Below are 17,500 nucleotides of genomic sequence, written 5' to 3'. Positions count from 1 at the left end.
CTTGCTGGAATAACCAGTCTCACCATACAATTTCTTTTTTTTTATATTGTGTTCACATGAGAGGTGGGCCTAGGTGATTTATCTTTAGTTTGAACATCCCGCCAAAGCATTTGGAAACCTCACCCCAGCGCCCCGGGGCTATAAATAATTATCTTGCATATGAAGGCTCGCTTTTTTTTTTACTACGGGTAGGCGGGGTACCTCACCTACCTGGGATCCCCCACCTCCATAGACCCTTTGCATAAATGGCGCCCAAATTTGAATAACAATACTTGATATATCCTTAGCCTCGTGTTTATGTTTCAAGACAAAGGATTTTTCTCATGATTGTGAGGCTAAGGATGTATCAAGTATTGTTATTCAAATTTGGGCGCCATTTATGCAAAGGGTCTATGTGAACAGGCCCTAGAGTTTTTGTTTTTCGAACAATTTCAACCGTCCATTTTGAGTCAATGATTTATTTCCAGCGGTTTCCTTTAAACTCAAGCATGCGCAATAAGACTGAAACCCCACGTTTTCTGAGAAAATAGAGCGCTCACCCGTGGACTCAGGGTACGAGATTGACCCGCACCCTATTACCGACAAATACAGTAAAAACCCGCCATGATACAAGAACACCCATTTTCGGGGTTCAGGCTGATTGGGTTCTTATATATCGGGTATTTTAGGTGAAATCAGCCTGAAAGTATTTTTTACTTCTAAAAAAATGTAAGGGATTTACTAACTATGATGAAATACATAACTTTGAGAGAAAATTAAACTTGAGACACACAACATTAGAAAATAAATTGCACAACCGAGCTTTCGACTGGCATCCGCTAGTCTTCCTATTAAACTGAAAAGAGAAGAGTTTTTATACATAAGAACAATTTTCAATTTTCAGGCTGAATGTGTTCTTATTATATATATATATATATAATCCTTTTTTACCAAATTTCAGCCTGAGTGTTCTTAATCCACATGTTCTTGTATGCGGGTTTTTACTGTAGGGGTATATAACTGAAGCTGTACGTCATATTAGATTCTAGTTAGTTAGTCATATCTTGTAATACTTTCTTCATCTTGTAAATATCCCTTATGATTCATCCTTTTTTTATTGTTGTTATTTATTTCTCGACAAGTTAGCATATCTAATTGCCAGAGGTCTAATCAACCCCAGTCAACCCGAGGGTAAATCAAGTATTTATGTATTTAAGTGGCGACCAGAGTGAATTCCGGTTACAAACAAAATACAGAGTGTGTCTTCAGTGCTAAGTGTAACTTTAACAAAAACAAGAACAAAAAAGTTACATATGGAAGGGGTCGGTAGGACCAGGAGAATATGAGGTAAGAGAGCGAATCCCTGTACCCCCATAACAATTATTTAAAATCTATTTTAAGATTGCGCACATGTTCCTAAGGTTCTTTTTATATTTTTTCTCCATGTATGTATGTGTATTTATATTAACGTTATTCAGTGATTTTTACCTGCCGCAGTTCAGAAGGTGAGCTGTTCCAAAGCACCGAACCGCTATAGCTAAAACTGTTTTCCTAAAAAAATGGCATTGGAACAGCAGGTTTGTTCACGGAGTCCCTCAGTGAATAATTAGTAACGTCAGGTCGATTGATAAATACATCTATGAAAATAATCGGGTTTAAGACCATTTAAGGATTTAGAGAGCATAGTGGTTTTTTGCTGCGTACCCAACTTTCTCAACTCAAGGATACAGTAAGAAACAGCAGAGAAACGATCTTTATTAAAAAGATGATTTTTATTCTGATCAGCAATAACAAATTTGGTTTTGGCCTGTGGTCAAAGCGATCTTCTACTGGCAAATAGGGTGCTTCGTTTTCGAGTTGGGATTCGGCTTCGTTTTCGACTTAGGGTGCTTAGTTCGATTTCGACCTTTCGGGTGCTTCGTGCTATGTTCCTCGTTTTCGAGTGCTTGGTTTTCCATACTTTCCCTGTACATGTTTACCGGCAATAAGGCTCATATCTAAAATTTGTCGGGTATTCTTAAAGCCGGAGGCTTTTTTCCTATTATCTTAGCCGGACGTAATTTCATTTTCCGTTTATTTTTGATAATGCAGGAATCAAAACAACGTGATATCACAGAGCTGATAATAGAACGATTTCCGCTATAATCGGGTCTAAGACCATTTAAGGATTTAAAGACCATCGTGGTTTTTTGCTGCGTACCCAACTTTCTCAACTCAAGGATATAGTAAGAAACAGCAGAAAAACGATATTTAGTAAAAAGTTAATTTTTATTCTGATCAACAGTAACAAATTTGGTTTTTGTCTATGGTCAAAGCTGCTTCGTTTTCTACTTGGGATGCTTCGTTTTCGAGTTGGGATTCGGCTTCGTTTTCGACTTAGGGCGCTTAGTTCGATTCCGACCTTTTGGGTGCTTCGTGCTATGTTCTTCGTTTTCGAGTGCTTGGTTTTCTACATTTCGATTCCCTTGTACATGTTTACCGGCAGTAAGGCTCATATCTAAATTGTCGGGTATTCTTAAAGCCGTAGACTTTTTTTCTTTCATCTTTACCGGGCGAAATTTCATTTTCCGTTTATTTTTGATAATGCAGGAGTCAAAACAACGTGATATCACAGAGCTGATAATAGAACGATTTCCGCTATATATTGAAAACTGCAACTGAACAAATCACTTTCCGCGCCTTCGCCAAGAAAACACGATTCTTCTAAAATGCTGTCTTCTCTTCCTGCTGTAATCTCTGTATTGTTTAAACGCAGTATTTTAAATTATTTGCAAAAGGTAAGTTAAATGCTCCAGAGATTATAGAATTGTTCAGGAACAATCAATTCTATCCGCACATCGCTACTTTGAAACAATGCATTTATAGTCAGATTGTTAATTGAGATCAGGTTGGCTGAAAAGATATATATATTTATATATCGTTTAATCCACTCTTTGCAGTTAGAACTATGTATAAACTGAATTATCAAGCGGTATCATTTACAAAACTATTAAAAATAATTAAGGTATACTAATGTAAAATCTACATAATAATTAATCTAGAAATCTAAAAGTTATAAAATCATTAGCTCTCTTGGTTCTTGCCTCCTGGCGAACGGACTTTTCACTCCCAGATCTAAGATTGTAAGGAACATTATAAACATTAGCCTGAGGGCGGAGTTTTCACGTCGCAATGAACTTCCTACTTAATGTTTCTCGCCTGACTTCTAGACTTGGAAGGCCAGATATGGTCAGGGCTTCCTTATAACCAACACCCGGGAGTATTACCTTAAGGGCTCTCCTTTGTATAGATTCTAATTTAGATGACAAATATTCAGGGATGTCTTGCCAAGCAGCCACGGCATATTCCAAAATGGATCTGACAGAGCACTTATAAATATTTAAAATATTGCTATTCGCTACACCAGCTCTTTTAAGCACTCTTAGGGTATATAAACGTTTGGCGGCCTTACAATAAATATAGTCTATGTGGTCATTCCATTTAAGATCGTCTCTGATTTTAACACCAAGTAATTTAAAAGATGAGACACGTTCGAGCTGGTGATTTCCAATACAAATAGGTGGAATTACAGAGTTCGGGTACTCCATAAAATTTATCAGCATTTCATTACACTTCCGAGGGTTTAGCTTCATCTTATGGGCAGTACAAAATAAATGTGTGTCTCTAACAGCCAAATCAAGAAGGCTTGTTGAATTGCGAGGCAGGATTTCTACAACTGTGGTATCATCAACGTATTTTGCTCTCACATTCCAATCCTTTAGGAGTCTATTTATCATAACAGAGAAAAGGGCGACACCCATCTTGGTCCCTTGGGGTATACCTCCATGGGTATGCTTCCAATCCGATAAGACATTTCCGATGCGCACGGCTTGAGTTCTATTTGTTAAAAAAGATCTTATCCAACTGAAAAGCACTGGGTCCACACCAAGCAGTGATAATTCGTCCATAAGGATCTGATGGTCAATCAAGTCAAAACCCTTAGAAAAATCCGAGAAGAAGATTCTAACACAATTATTTCCACGGTCAATAGCCTCGTGGATTGCTTGTAGGAGGTAAACAAGGGCATGAGTTGTTGAATGTCCTTTCCTAGCAAATTGTTTGGAATCAATCTTATCTCCTATCTGTTGTAGAAGCCTCCTGTTCGTAAATCCCTCCAGGATCTTTGCAATACTATTAGTAAGGGAGATTGGACGGAGATCATTATCAATCTCTTGTGGCGGGAGAAATCTTGGGTACTGGTGTTACGATCGACTGTTTTAATGATAAAGTAGATTAATAGCCAAGAAGACAAATTTCATAGAGAAGCTTAGAAAAGCAGCCATATTGGCACTATGCATAAATTATAAATTATACAGCTCTTCTGTTTGCTAAGCTTATAAAAAAAAGGCGTGTCACTATATCTTACAGATAAAAATGCGTGCGTTTTGTTGTTGACACCATTACAGCTTGTTATGGTTTTTTTAAAAAAGTTTAATTCATGCTAAATCTTTTAGATTAGTTTCACACTGTGACAAAGGAACGGTAACCAAGTGTATGTTTCTAGTAAATTGAGGCAACGAAAGTAATTTGTGAGGCACGGATCATTCCAGGTAAAAATAGTATTTCCATTTCGTTATTCGTGTTTCTCTTGTTTTCCCTTTTCTTTTACCAGACTGCACATTTCGTTCTTTGGTCGCGCTCTAATTACTATGCTGTGTCTTTCTGAGTGACTCAGAAACAAAAGGTCAGTAATTTTCAAGTTCGTCCTAATGATCATTGAAACTAGCGCTGTGTGCTTGAATACACCGGTTCACCAACGGCTGTGATTAAAATTCAGGACGGATAAACAATGTCCTAGGCCTGCAGGCTTTACAAAACAACCGCAACGCCTGTTTGAATTGAACAAAAGTTTCAGGGGCGCTACAGTTAAAGTGCTACTATGATCAAAAAATCATTTCCTTTTTTCTTCAAATTTTCAGTGTGTTTGCTTAACACCTCACTGGCAAAATTTTGAGCATGGATATTTATCCAAAGGCTATTTACTTTGAGTGTAAATTTTGGATTTCACAGTCCGCCATTTCTCACGTTCCAAACTGACCGATGGGACCTCAGGGGGTTGGATCTAGGGAAAGTGTTGTCATTTACTTACCGTCTTAAAATCCAGTTCACTTACATGCAAAACACCAGTTTAAAAGTCTGAAAGCCCAAAACTCCCGTTATGCATATTAATTAAGCCTCGTGCACACGCATTGCATTCTTAAACTAATGGGTTTTTAATGTTATTTTCTCCTCGATCCAGCTCTGTCAAATATTTCAAAGTTAGTAATACCGGACCATTAAATAGGAAAATTCTAGCTAAAAAAAAACCAAGGCTTAAAACTTGGGTCACTTATAGTGTTTACTTAACATAGTTTTGAAATCCAAAAAAAAAGGAGAATTGATTTTTTGGTCATAGTAGCACTTGAAAATTAGCTTAAGTCCTGCTTCTAACCTCACTTTCATTGATAGGCCTGGTAACTATGCTAAGAACACAACTGTAAAATGCTCTATTCCGCCACTTTTAATTTTAAAAGAAACAGCTTTCGCTCCCCGCTGAAATTTTCCAAGGCTAAGGGCCGAAAGAAGTTCTCAGATTCGGCTTAAAACTCTTATGGGGAGAATAAGCGAGGATAAATTGGCAAGGATGAAAATTTACGGGGTTAAAAATCCCCATGGAAAAATTCTACAGTGGTTTGAAAACGTAGTAAGATACGTAATGAACAGCAATGGACAATTTTCAGTACCGTCGATTTCACCGTTACGAGAGAATGACTTGGTAACAAAGAATACATGATATTCCATAACCTTTTATTACTTTAAAAAGGAGATCAAACATCAAGCATTTTTACTTTTCTTTCCTTCCAGCTTTATCCTTGATTTGACATTGGATCATCTCATCGAAAAAGTTTTATTTGTCTTTTAGTGATTGAAGAATGGTAGATGGAAAGTTACAAGCTGTAGAGCAGCGAATGCTAGAGCTTGCCATTGCGATAAGTACAGAAGACAGGTATCGTGAAGGAAGGGCTCATTTTCATCTCGGCGGTGCTTACCTCAACCTACTTGATTATCAACAGGCCATAAAAAATTACGCACAAGCATTACATATTTTCTTAGAAATAGGCTGCAGGGCTGAGGAGGGAGCAGTCTATGGCAACCTGGGCAATGCCTATTTTAGTCTGGGTAATTTTAAACAAGCCATGGAATACTACGAAAAAGATCTAAGTGTTGCTAAAGAAGTAGGTAATAGGGCTGGGGAGGGATCAGCCTATGGAAATCTGGGAAATGCCTATCTTAGTTTAGGTAACTTTAAACAAGCCATTGAGTACCACCAAAAACATCTTAGTATTGCTAAAGAAGTAGGGGATAGGACTGGGGAGGGATCAGCCTATGGATATCTGGGAAAGGCCTATCTTAGTTTAGGTAACTTTAAACAAGCCATTGAGTACCACCAAAAACATCTTAGTATTGCTAAAGAAGTAGGGGATAGGGCTGGGGAGGGATCAGCCTATGGAAATCTGGGAAATGCCTATCTTAGTTTAGGTAACTTTAAACAAGCCATTGAGTACCACCAAATACATCTTAGTATTGCTAAAGAAGTAGGGGATAGGACTGGAGAGGGATCAGCCTATGGATATCTGGGAAAGGCCTATCTTAGTTTAAGTAACTTTAAACAAGCCATTGAGTACCACCAAAAACATCTTAGTATTGCTAAAGAAGTAGGGGATAGGGCTGGGGAGGGATCAGCCTATGGAAACCTGGGAAATGCCTATCTTAGTTTAGGTAACTTTAAACAAGCCATTGAGTACCACCAAATACATCTTAGTATTGCTAAAGAAGTAGGGGATAGGGCTGGGGAGGGATCAGCCTATGGAAATCTGGGAAATGCCTATCACAATCTAGGCAATTTTAAACAAGCCATTGAGTACTACGAAAAACATCTTAGTATTGCTAAAGAAGTAGGGGATAGGGCTGGGGAGGGATCAGCCTATGGAAATCTGGGAAATGCCTATCTTAGTTTAGGTAACTTTAAACAAGCCATTGAGTACCACCAAATACATCTTAGTATTGCTAAAGAAGTAGGGGATAGGGCTGGGGAGGGATCAGCCTATGGATATCTGGGAAATGCCTATCTTAGTTTAGGTAACTTTAAACAAGCCATTGAGTACCACCAAATACATCTTAGTATTGCTAAAGAAGTAGGGGATAGGGCTGGGGAGGGATCAGCCTATGGAAATCTGGGAAATGCCTATCGCAATCTAGGCAATTTTAAACAAGCCATTGAGTACTACGAAAAACATCTTAGTATTGCTAAAGAAGTAGGGAATAGGGATGGGGAGGGATCAGCCTATGGAAATCTGGGAAATGCCTATTGCAATCTCGGTAGTTTTATAGAAGCCATTCAGTACTACGAAAAAGATCTCCGTATTGCAAAAGAAGTAGGTAATAGAGCTGGGGAGGGATCAGCCTATGGAAATCTGGGAAATGCCTATTGCAATCTAGGTAACATTAAAAAAGCCATTGAATGCTACGAAAAAGATCTTAGTATTGCTAAAGAAGTAGGGGATAGGGCTGGGAAGGGAACAACCTATGGAAATCTGGGAAATGCCTATCTTAGTCTAGGTAATTTTAAAGAAGCCATTGAGTACCACCAAAAACATCTTAGTATTGCTAGAGAAGTAGGGGATAGGGCTGGGGAGGGATCAGCCTATGGAAATCTGGGAAATGCCTATCGCAATCTAGGTAATTTGAAACAAGCCATTGAGTACTACGAAAAACATCTTAGTATTGCTAAAGAAGTAGGTAATAGGGCTGGGGAGGGATCAGCCTATGGAAATCTGGGAATTGCTTATTGCAATCTAGGTAGTTTTGTAGAAGCCATTGAATACTACGAAAAAGATCTCAGTATTGCAAAAGAAGTAGGTAATAGGGCTGGTGAGGGAACAACATATGGAAATATGGGAAATGCGTATCTTCGTCTGGGAAATATTAAAGAAGCCATTAGGTACTTCGAAAAGCATCTTAGTATTGCTAAAGAAGTAGGGAATAGGGCTGGGGAGGGATCAGCCTATGGAGATCTGGGAAATGCCTATCGCAATCTAGGTAATTTTAAACAAGCCATTGAGTACTACGAAAAACAAGTTAGTATTGCAAAAGAAGTGGGGCATAGGGCTGGGGAGGGATCAGCCTATGGAAATCTGGGAATTGCCTATCTTAATTTAGGTAATTTTAAACAAGCTATTGTGTACTACGAAAAAGATCTTAGTATTGCAAAAGAAGTGGGGCATAGGGTTGGGGAGGGAACAACCTATGGAAATCTGGGAAATGCCTATCTTAGTCTAGGGAACTTTAAAAAAGCCATTGAGTACTACGAAAAAGATCTTAGCATTGCAAAAGAAGTAGGGGATAGGGCTGGAGAGGGAAAAGCCTATGGAAATCTGGGAAATGCATATCACAGTATAGGTAACTTTAAGCAAGCCATAGAGTACTACGCAAAATGTCTTAGTATTGCTAAAGAAGTAGGGGATAGGGCTGGGGAGGGATCAACCTATGGAAATCTGGGAACTGCCTATGGCAATCTAGGTTATTTTAAGGAAGCCATGGAGTACCATGAACACAGTGTTAGTATTTTCAAGGAAATTGGAGACTGTCTAGGAGAGGGAATCGCGTGCTATGCGCAAGGTCATAATCATGAATTGTTGGGTTCCTTGAGTAAAGCAATTAGTTGTTATCGTTTAAGTATAAAACATTTTGATGAAACAAGGTATAGTCTCAAGTCAGAAGATGAGTGGAAAATAAGTTTTCGTGATTGTTATCGCATGTCATACACTGCTCTGTGGAGGACACTTTTGAAGAATGGAGAGATTGAAGAAGCTTTGTATGCTGCTGAGAAAGGTCGAGCACAGGCTTTGATGGATATTTTGAAAGATCAATACGGCATTGACTCTCAGTCATTTTCTGCAATTGCTCCGAATCAAACTCTTACAGCTGCATTAGAGCTTTTACCTTCACAAGCTGTTTTCGTGGCACTTGACGAGAACAACATCACGTTTTGGGTGCTAAGAAAAGACAGCAAGATCAGCTTTCGGCAAAACGAAATCGCTCACGGAAGTGCTGATTTTTTTATGGAAACTATTTTCAAAGGGATCGGCCTAAGGGGTGGTGTCAGATGCGAGAATCGTTCTTTGGATTCACTACGCAGTGACCTGTCTTGCGGCGAAAAACCTATCAGTGAGAAAACAGTTCTACCATCTTCATCCTCCGTTAACTCTTTACAACCGTTGTATGATGTCTTACTCGGGCCAATTGCAGACTTGCTCCAAGGAAATGAGTTAATCGTTGTTCCCGATGGACCATTTTGCTTGGCTCCATATTCTGCATTGAGTGAATCTATCAGGATCCGCACCGTTCCCTCGTTGACCGCTTTTAATGTGATCGTTGGTGCACCTGAAGACTTCCACAGTAAGACAGGGGCACTGCTTGTAGGTGATCCGTGGTTGAAGGAAGTTACTAACAAGAAAGGAGAGCCCATTTTGAAACAGCTTCCGTGCGCAAAACAAGAAGTAGAGATGATTGGACAACTTCTGCAGACAACACCGCTGACTGGAAAAAGTGCCACGAAAGCTGAAGTGCTAAAAAGTATGAAATCAGTTGCGTTGGTTCATATTGCAGCACATGGGTGCCAAAAAACGGGAGAAATTGCTTTAGCCCCAAATACCGAACGGAAATCGCCAATCCCCAAAGAGGAAGACTTCATTTTGAAAATGTCGGATGTTCAGAGAATTTCTCTTCGAGCAAGACTAGTTGTGCTGAGCTGTTGTCACAGTGGCCGGGGAGAAGTGAAGTCTGAGGGAGTGGTGGGAATTGCAAGGGCTTTCCTGTGTGCTGGAGCTCGGTCTGTTTTGGTGTCACTCTGGGCAATTGATGACAAGGTAACGTTGCTGTTCATGAGGAGTTTCTACCAGCACCTGGTAGATGGAAAAAGCGCAAGTGCAGCTCTTCAACAAGCAATGAAATCTTTGCGAGAGTCAAAGCAGTATTGCGCTATAAAGCACTGGGCGCCATTTGTGCTGGTTGGCGATGATGTCACGCTGGAATTTCCAAAAAAATGGTAAGTGAAGTTCGAATTTAACGCAGAAAACAAGAATACTTTCAAATTGGAAAACTGACGATAGGAATCAAATAGGCCTAAGATGGCATGATAACGAGCTGCTACAATAGAAAAAAGGTAGTTGGGAAGGTTATGTAAATGAACCGTACCAGAGCTGTATGTACTTCAACCCGCTTCTGTTAAACCACAAAAGAAATAGTGTCACCTTCTCTTATATAGACCCCTCCCCCCTATTCAATGTTGGAAGGTAACTCAACAATTTCCTACTAAAACCATTCAGTTTTGCACAACATAGAATAAGGTGGTAGGAGAGAGAAGCACTGAAGACGTCAAAAGTGTTAACCTTTCCAACAGTTTTCTCTATGATTGTAGCTTCGTAGTGTAAACAATTTAAAGTTTCCTCTAACACTCTTTTGTCACAAATGTAATTTCCACATGCCTATCACACATGCACAGTAGCATATTTAAAGGATACACTTCATATTGGTGGACAAACTGTTTTCGTTCAGCCTTTTCTTTCTTTTTGTTTACTTGCTAAGATTGCTCATTTTATCACCTCGCGATGTCTCTTTTGGTGTTTTCGTTCTCCCATAGATCTATAAACGTCATCTTTTGTAAGGAATTCGAAGACAGCATCGTCCCGCACGTAGCCATTCGCATCGGCGCATTGTGTATGCTCGAAAGAAGCAGCTATATTTAGAGCTGTTTTTCTTTTTTGTTTTTATTTTTCCAGAATCGATGTCGAAGATGCTAAAAGACTACCTGGCAGGGCCTGACGCTTCAGTGATTGCCGAACTTGTAAAAAAAAAAAGTAGAACGGGTTAACAATCATGGTTATGCCAGTAGAACAAGCTCCAAAGGTTTAGTAGGAGTTTACTGCTTTAACTAAACCAACAGACTGAGATTATTGTGAGTGAAATTATGACAGAAAGCTTAGATGTACGGTAAAATGCTAGTTTTACCCGTTATTTTGATATTTAGTTTTTCATATAACTTCAACACTCAGTGTTGCTCCAATGGCGATCAAAATCATAGTGCTATAGTTGAGTTGCTAAAACTCACGTTTTATTTAGTTCTTTGAAACTTTTTTTGTTGTATGAGTGTAAGCCAATTTCAAAAGAAAAGAAAAGAGACACTTCTGCTGATGACCCTTAACATTTTACCGGCTTTTACCGTGATAAGGAAAATAGACGTGACATTTGCAACATTCAAAGATCACAAAATAGAAGGGAAACGACGGGTGAAATTTTTTACTTGTTTTTCTGCATAACAAATGAATGAAATCATCGGCAATAAAGAAGACGTTTTTCCTTTCTTAATAAATTTCCAAGTTCTTTATAGGGCTTAATTCCTCGAGTTATCGGTGGTGTTTTTAAGCAAAGTGAAAGAATGTGTTTGCACTCGAAAGTAGTTCAATTCCTGGAATAATAGGTGGGGAACTAACAAATCCGCTGCAGAGTTACAAAAAATTATCTGGAGCAGATTCATAGCCACCTTTACAACTGGAAAATTTTAAGGTGGCTCCGAATCTTCTCCAGAGAATTTTTTATACCTTTGCAAAGAGTTTTATCTTAGCCTTTTAACCACTTTTGATCAATAAATAATGGGGGTCACCGAGTTCGTTTCTGAGATATAAGCTTTTGAAGACAAAATATAGGTCATTTCTTTAGAAGGCTTTTTCGTTGCTATGGTAAACTATTACGTCACATTAATAAGTGCACCTTTTTAAGAAATGATTTGTGTTTCATATTGTACCATAACATTTGCTGTTATGTGAAACAGTTGGGGTAGATTCAATCCTTTCAAATAGTACAGTTGGCTGAAAGTGTTGGTTTGAGTGTCAAAGGAACGAAAGGCTACAGGCAGCTTATACTATGTCCTTTAACTTAGGACATTTCCGTTGCAAGGGTCAAACTGATGGTATCTGGGTATACGGGTCATGTAATGCAGCCTAATGTTTAACTTACGTTTAAAGCTGAGACCCTAATTTAATATAAGGCTCTGTTGAATTTTGCGATTTTTCATGCAACATCTCTTGAAACGCTATAGCAAGATAAGTTGCAAGTTGTACACTTTACAACTGCCAAAAACAAGGTGAGACAAATTTCGGAACCCTTCGCGGAAAGTAGAATCCATTGCTACTTTGCGCATTGGTTTACTCAAATTAGCAAGAAGTTTTCAAGCAATGCGTGCTGTGAAATCTGTCCTGCAACTTTTGTCACAACGGATTGCGTCATCAGCCAGTGAAATGTTCCTTTAACGTCATGAGATCATCAAAAGCGAGACAAATTGTGAGAAACGTTGCCCAGTGTAACAACCGTAAATCGAATAGCTTAGCAGTGTGAGAACTCTTGTCGAAACAAAATTGAGAGACAAGTTGCTCGAAAAATTGCCCAGTGTAACAGCGCCTTTATGGGTCAAGTAAGTAAGAAAACCGTTTAACGTTGGATAAGACAACTCATTCTCCATTTGCTTATCATACAACTATATTAGAAATTATAAATATGCTCAGTTATAAAATATGTCTTCCAAACGCACATACAAAATAAGTTTGTGAAGGTACAGATCTGTAGATTAATGTTTATTTTTTGATAATAATAATAATAAGGCTGCCAACACTGTTAAAATAGTGCTGTTTACTGTTACTCCGAGTTTCGTGCTTACGCACTCATCAGACAGTATTTAATAAAGAAAATTCCTATCACTTATATACAAGCGTGTGAGAAAAGTTATTGTTATTTGCATAATTACAATGGGCGTGAGTGAGCTTTTTAAGGGCGTAGGTTGTGAGTGAAAGTCTATTTATAAAGATGACAGTCAATTGTTCCATAAGTAGAACTTGTTTTCGTGGCGGCACTTCGAGATAAGATAAGATAAGACAAAGTGCACATTAATGCTTGAAATGTGAAGTAGGGGTACGTAGTTCTTCGTAGTATCGCCTGTTGATTTCTTGTTGTGCTTGTTAATTATAGATTGCGTATTGTCCAGCGTAAAAACGCGTAAAAAACGCGTAAAAAAACGCGTAAAAAAAAGCGTTAAAACTAACATCGGCAGAACATTTCTCCAACTAATCTCTAGACATTTCCCAAGACATCATAAATATCACAGCCTTTTTGACAAAAACAACGTCAAGGTCAGCTACAGTTGTATGGACAATATGCAATCTATAATTAACAAGCACAACAAGAAAGTAACCAGCATCGACACCAAACCTAACGCCCAAGACCAATGCAACTGCCGCGATAAAGACCAATGCCCCATTGACAATAACTGCTTAACATCAGCTGTAATCTACAACGCCCGAGTCACAACAGGCGATACTACGAAGAACTACATCGGATTGACAGAAGGAACATTCAAGCAAAGATTCACGCAACACAAACATTCATTCCACCACAGGAGCTACATGAACAGCACAGAACTATCTAAATACATCTGGCATCTACGCGACAGCAACAAAGACTTTAATATTAAATGGACTATCATCTGCAAAGCAAGACCGTACAGCAACATCACGAAGAGATGCGACCTTTGCACGACAGAAAAACTATTTTATGATAATTAACTCCAAGCCCGACGAACTGCTAAGCATAAGATCTGATATTATCTCGAAGTGCCGCCACGAAATCAATTTCTACTTAAGGTACAATTGACTGTCATCTTTATAAATAGACTTTCACTCACCAACCACGCCCTTAAATAGCTCAATGACGCCCCTTGTTATTATGCAAATAACAATAACTTTTCTCACACGCTTGTATATGAGTGATAGGAATTTTCTTTATTAAATACTGTCTGATGAGTGCGTAAGCACGAACCTTGAGTAACAGTGAATCATGTGTTGGTTTCATTAGCCTCACCTTTCTACTATGTTTATTTTTTGAAAAATGTTACAAAAAAGCGATATTAAAGCACAAGGCATTAAGCACCCTGGAAAGGAAACACTGTTAAAGTCGGGGACTAGATTAATAACTGTATATATCTACAGTTTGTAGGTATGGGCACCGATTTTAAAACGGTTCCCTTTTAAGGGTGTTTCCTTCGGTTTCAGCTTCTGTGTCGATACTATCCAAAAAAGACGACATAGCTCTGGTTTTAAAAGGTTTGCATGTGTTTCTCAATAACTACTCCGTCCATGATGATTTCTTTTCGTCCTGGTGTAAACATAAAAGCAAACAGCCGGTATTAAGTTGAGCCACAAACAAAGTCTGGGAAAGTTAATTAGTCAAAATGAAGTATGCTACAATAATAAAGAAATTGTTTGGGATGCCAATATGACCCTAAGTTCATTTTTTTCTTTGCTTTTTTCTTGTTTGCGGGTGGGGGTGGGGAGGGGGATAACCCTTTCAAAAGTACTTGTTGTAGAATGCAAGGGTAAGTTTGTTTTACAACTAAGCTTTTAAGTGGCCCCCGGAATTGGAGAATTTACAAACGTGTACCCCTACTTCACATTTCAAGCATTAATGTGCACTTTGTCTGACATATTATTGACTGAATACTTTTTATGATGGCAGCAAATTCCAAGAAAAAGATCATTATTTTTTTACTTCTCATGCTTCAAGCAAAACGTATGTTGTTTACTTCACCAAAACGTACCAACGCAAGTTTTGTCTTTTTCCAAGAGGATACCTTTTAAGCAGAAACAGTTGTAACTTCCTTCGGTGTTATTACAAAGTTGCGAACTGCCACGACGAGGCTTTGTGCACTTGTCAATATCTGCGTCAAAAAGAGAAGAGCAATAATTGATTTAGTGGGTGAAAAAGCCAGTCAATCAGTCAGTCAGCGGTTAAGCCTGTCGTCTAACCAGACGCTCATTTATCCGGTCAGGAAATCAGCAAGCCAGTCAGCCATTAAGTCAATTAAACAAAAAAAGAAAAACCTCCCCACTCAGTGTCAATCAGTCAGTCATTTAGTCAGTGAGCCTGTCAGCCAGCCATTTTGTTAATCAATCAGGTAACCTTCGCCTTATGTATCTCCTCTCAAAAAATCCATTCACTTGAGTGCTACTATGATCAAAAAGTCATTTCCTTTTTTTTCTGATTCTTTGAAAGTGTGTTTCCTTAACACCTGACTGGCAATGGATTTCATCCAAAGGCTGTTTACTTTGAGTGTAAGATCTGGATTTCACAGTCCGCCGTTACTCGCGTTGAAAACTGACCGATCGGAGCAAAGAGAGTTGGATCTAGAGAACGAGACGTCATTTTCTCACAAGCTTAAAATTTCATCGCGTAAATGAAGCTTATTGTATATGAAAAACACGAGTTTAAAAGTCTGAAAGCCCGAAACTCCCGTGCAGAACATTAATTCAGGCCGCGTACACACGCATTGCTTTCTTAAACTAGTGAGTCTTTGACGTCATTTTCTCCTTGATCCAGCTGTCTCAAGATTTTAGAGTTAGTAATCGCGGACATTAAATGGAAAAACGCCAAAACGCAGACTGCAGACTGTGCAGACCAGGGGTTAAATATGGTGTTACACTCATTGTTATTGTAAACAGGCTTTAGGCGTAATTAGGCTAACCGAATGTTATTTAGGCCTAATTCAGGCTAACCGAATTTTCATTTTACAGACGATCTGCACAGTGTGCAGTCTGCGTTTTTCAGTGTCCCCGTACTCACGCATTGCATTCATTGAGTCTTTGACGTCATTTTCTCCGTGATTCAGGTCTCTCAAGATTTTAGAGTTAGTAATCGGGGACACTAAATGGGAAAATTCCATTTAAAATAAACTGTTAACATGATAGTTTCGAAATCCAAAGAAAAACAAAATTGATTTGTTTTGGTCATAGTAGCATTTTCAACGTTCCAATTAAATTACCCGTGCAAGCTGTGAGATCCGCCATTAGCCTGTATCCCGATTGACAGCGCCTTCTGCCTTCAGTGTTGTGGCAAATGTGATCACACATGTGGCATCCCAAAATGCACTCATCGACATCTCAAAGGAAAAAAAAAGAAGAAGAATGAACAAAACTAAATATAAATCACATACGAATGTTATGTCATGGCATGATAAGAATTAAAAATTGCGAATTGCCGCATACGAGAATGATGCAAAATCATTGTTTACCCTCCATCTTGCCTCACGCTTTGCGCTTGTTCATGCTCATTTTTGGAGATTCGCGCTGTGTTAAAACGCCTTTTAAAATGGGATAGCACTTGTTTCTTTATCTCAAACTGACTACTCCTATGGCTTCATCTTAAATGACTTAGCATTCGCTTTAAGATTCGATTGGACTCGAGGCAGGAATCGAGCGTAGAGTCACAGAATTTCGTCTTGTTAGTTTCAATATCCACTAGGCTAACGGGACAAGATGGGATGAAGTTTATTTTTTGTAAGAATTGCCACTATGGAGATCGTCACAACAACTGAAAACTTACTGTTCAAATTATTTTCCTTTGTTTGTACTCAGACCTCGATACTGTAGACCAGTGGTTAAATCTCTGGGAAACGTTGTGAAATGGCACGCTCTTCAGTAATAGAACGATAATCTGATTGTATACGAAGTGTCTTCTCATTGGTTATCGTGAAGAACAATCAAAAACGTCTCTAATTGGTGCATTCATGTGAACACGAGGAGTGAGCAGGCGCCGTAAGGTTCAAATAGCCAGTGTTTTCACTGGCGAAAAATGTCTGATTGGTCGAGGCCTTGTCATGTGACTTCAATACCTCAATTTAAACATGGCTGCCATTCGGTGTTTGTTAGATCTCCGTCGACAATAAAAGGACTCTTTTTCAGGCCAGTAAAACGTACGAATGTTTGACTGCATAGTGCATTTCTATGCCAGCGAGATTCTCTTTTGAGCCAACAGTGCTACGAGGGAAATTTCTTTAAAAATTTCAAGGACAACGCGAGTCTCGGTTGCTGTGACAGTGTTCGAGTGGAAATTCGTTTGTGGAGCTTACCAGCCCATGGACTACCATCTTGATTTCAATTCATGCGTTTATCTTTCAAAAAGTGTAGCAAAAAAGATACCATTAAATTTCCAAATGGTTTCTCTTCCAACAAAATAGTCACACGATGTTTCCGCGGGGGCCCGCATCTAACAGAAAATGTTAGGATTGTCGCTTTTTTTTTTCAAAATGAAGTTGTTAAAATTGTCATCCAAGTGGCCCATAGAGGAAAATTTATTAAGACCGAGGGGATCATTTAGAAATGTATTTCAGTCGTTCAAAAATAAATTTTAAAGTGAATTTAGCAGTAATAATAACCATGTCATAGCACCTCATATTCGGTACACTAGAAAGGAAACCTTTTAGTTGCAATTATATATTGTTATAGTTGTTCCAAGCAAAATGCCAATTGTTTGCTTCCGTCCAAATTATAGAAATAAACACCGATGAGGTTAGCTCTGAATAGCCAAAAGAACATCATGACAAGTTGAGAATTTGATTCAG

At 38.7% G+C, this 17,500-nt stretch overlaps 1 protein-coding gene and 1 long non-coding RNA gene across 2 annotated transcripts in view; one reads left to right on the top strand and one right to left on the bottom strand.

The window, feature by feature from the left end:
- Window positions 1-2,626: 2,626 nt before the first annotated feature.
- The window catches only part of LOC138047000 (tetratricopeptide repeat protein 28-like), a 49,217-nt gene continuing 34,343 nt past the window's right edge, over window positions 2,627-17,500 (top strand). The window contains exons 1-3 of the mRNA XM_068893657.1: window positions 2,627-2,756; window positions 4,631-4,702; window positions 5,921-8,613. Of these exons, the coding sequence (XP_068749758.1) occupies window positions 5,931-8,613 (2,683 nt within the window). The 5' untranslated portion in view covers window positions 2,627-2,756; window positions 4,631-4,702; window positions 5,921-5,930. The remainder of the gene's footprint in view (window positions 2,757-4,630; window positions 4,703-5,920; window positions 8,614-17,500) is intronic.
- LOC138045017 (uncharacterized) overlaps window positions 14,754-17,500 on the bottom strand; it is a 5,399-nt gene continuing 2,652 nt past the window's right edge. Inside the window, exons 3-4 of the long non-coding RNA XR_011131527.1 lie at window positions 15,923-16,039; window positions 14,754-14,821 (exon numbers count right to left, since the gene is read on the bottom strand). This is a non-coding gene — a long non-coding RNA (uncharacterized lncRNA). The remainder of the gene's footprint in view (window positions 14,822-15,922; window positions 16,040-17,500) is intronic.

The sequence above is a fragment of the Montipora capricornis genome, chromosome 4 (assembly GCF_036669925.1).
Source record: "Montipora capricornis isolate CH-2021 chromosome 4, ASM3666992v2, whole genome shotgun sequence".
Taxonomy (NCBI): domain Eukaryota; kingdom Metazoa; phylum Cnidaria; class Anthozoa; order Scleractinia; family Acroporidae; genus Montipora; species Montipora capricornis.
Note: the sequence above shows the minus strand (reverse complement) of the source record. Positions and strands in the feature narration are given on the sequence as shown.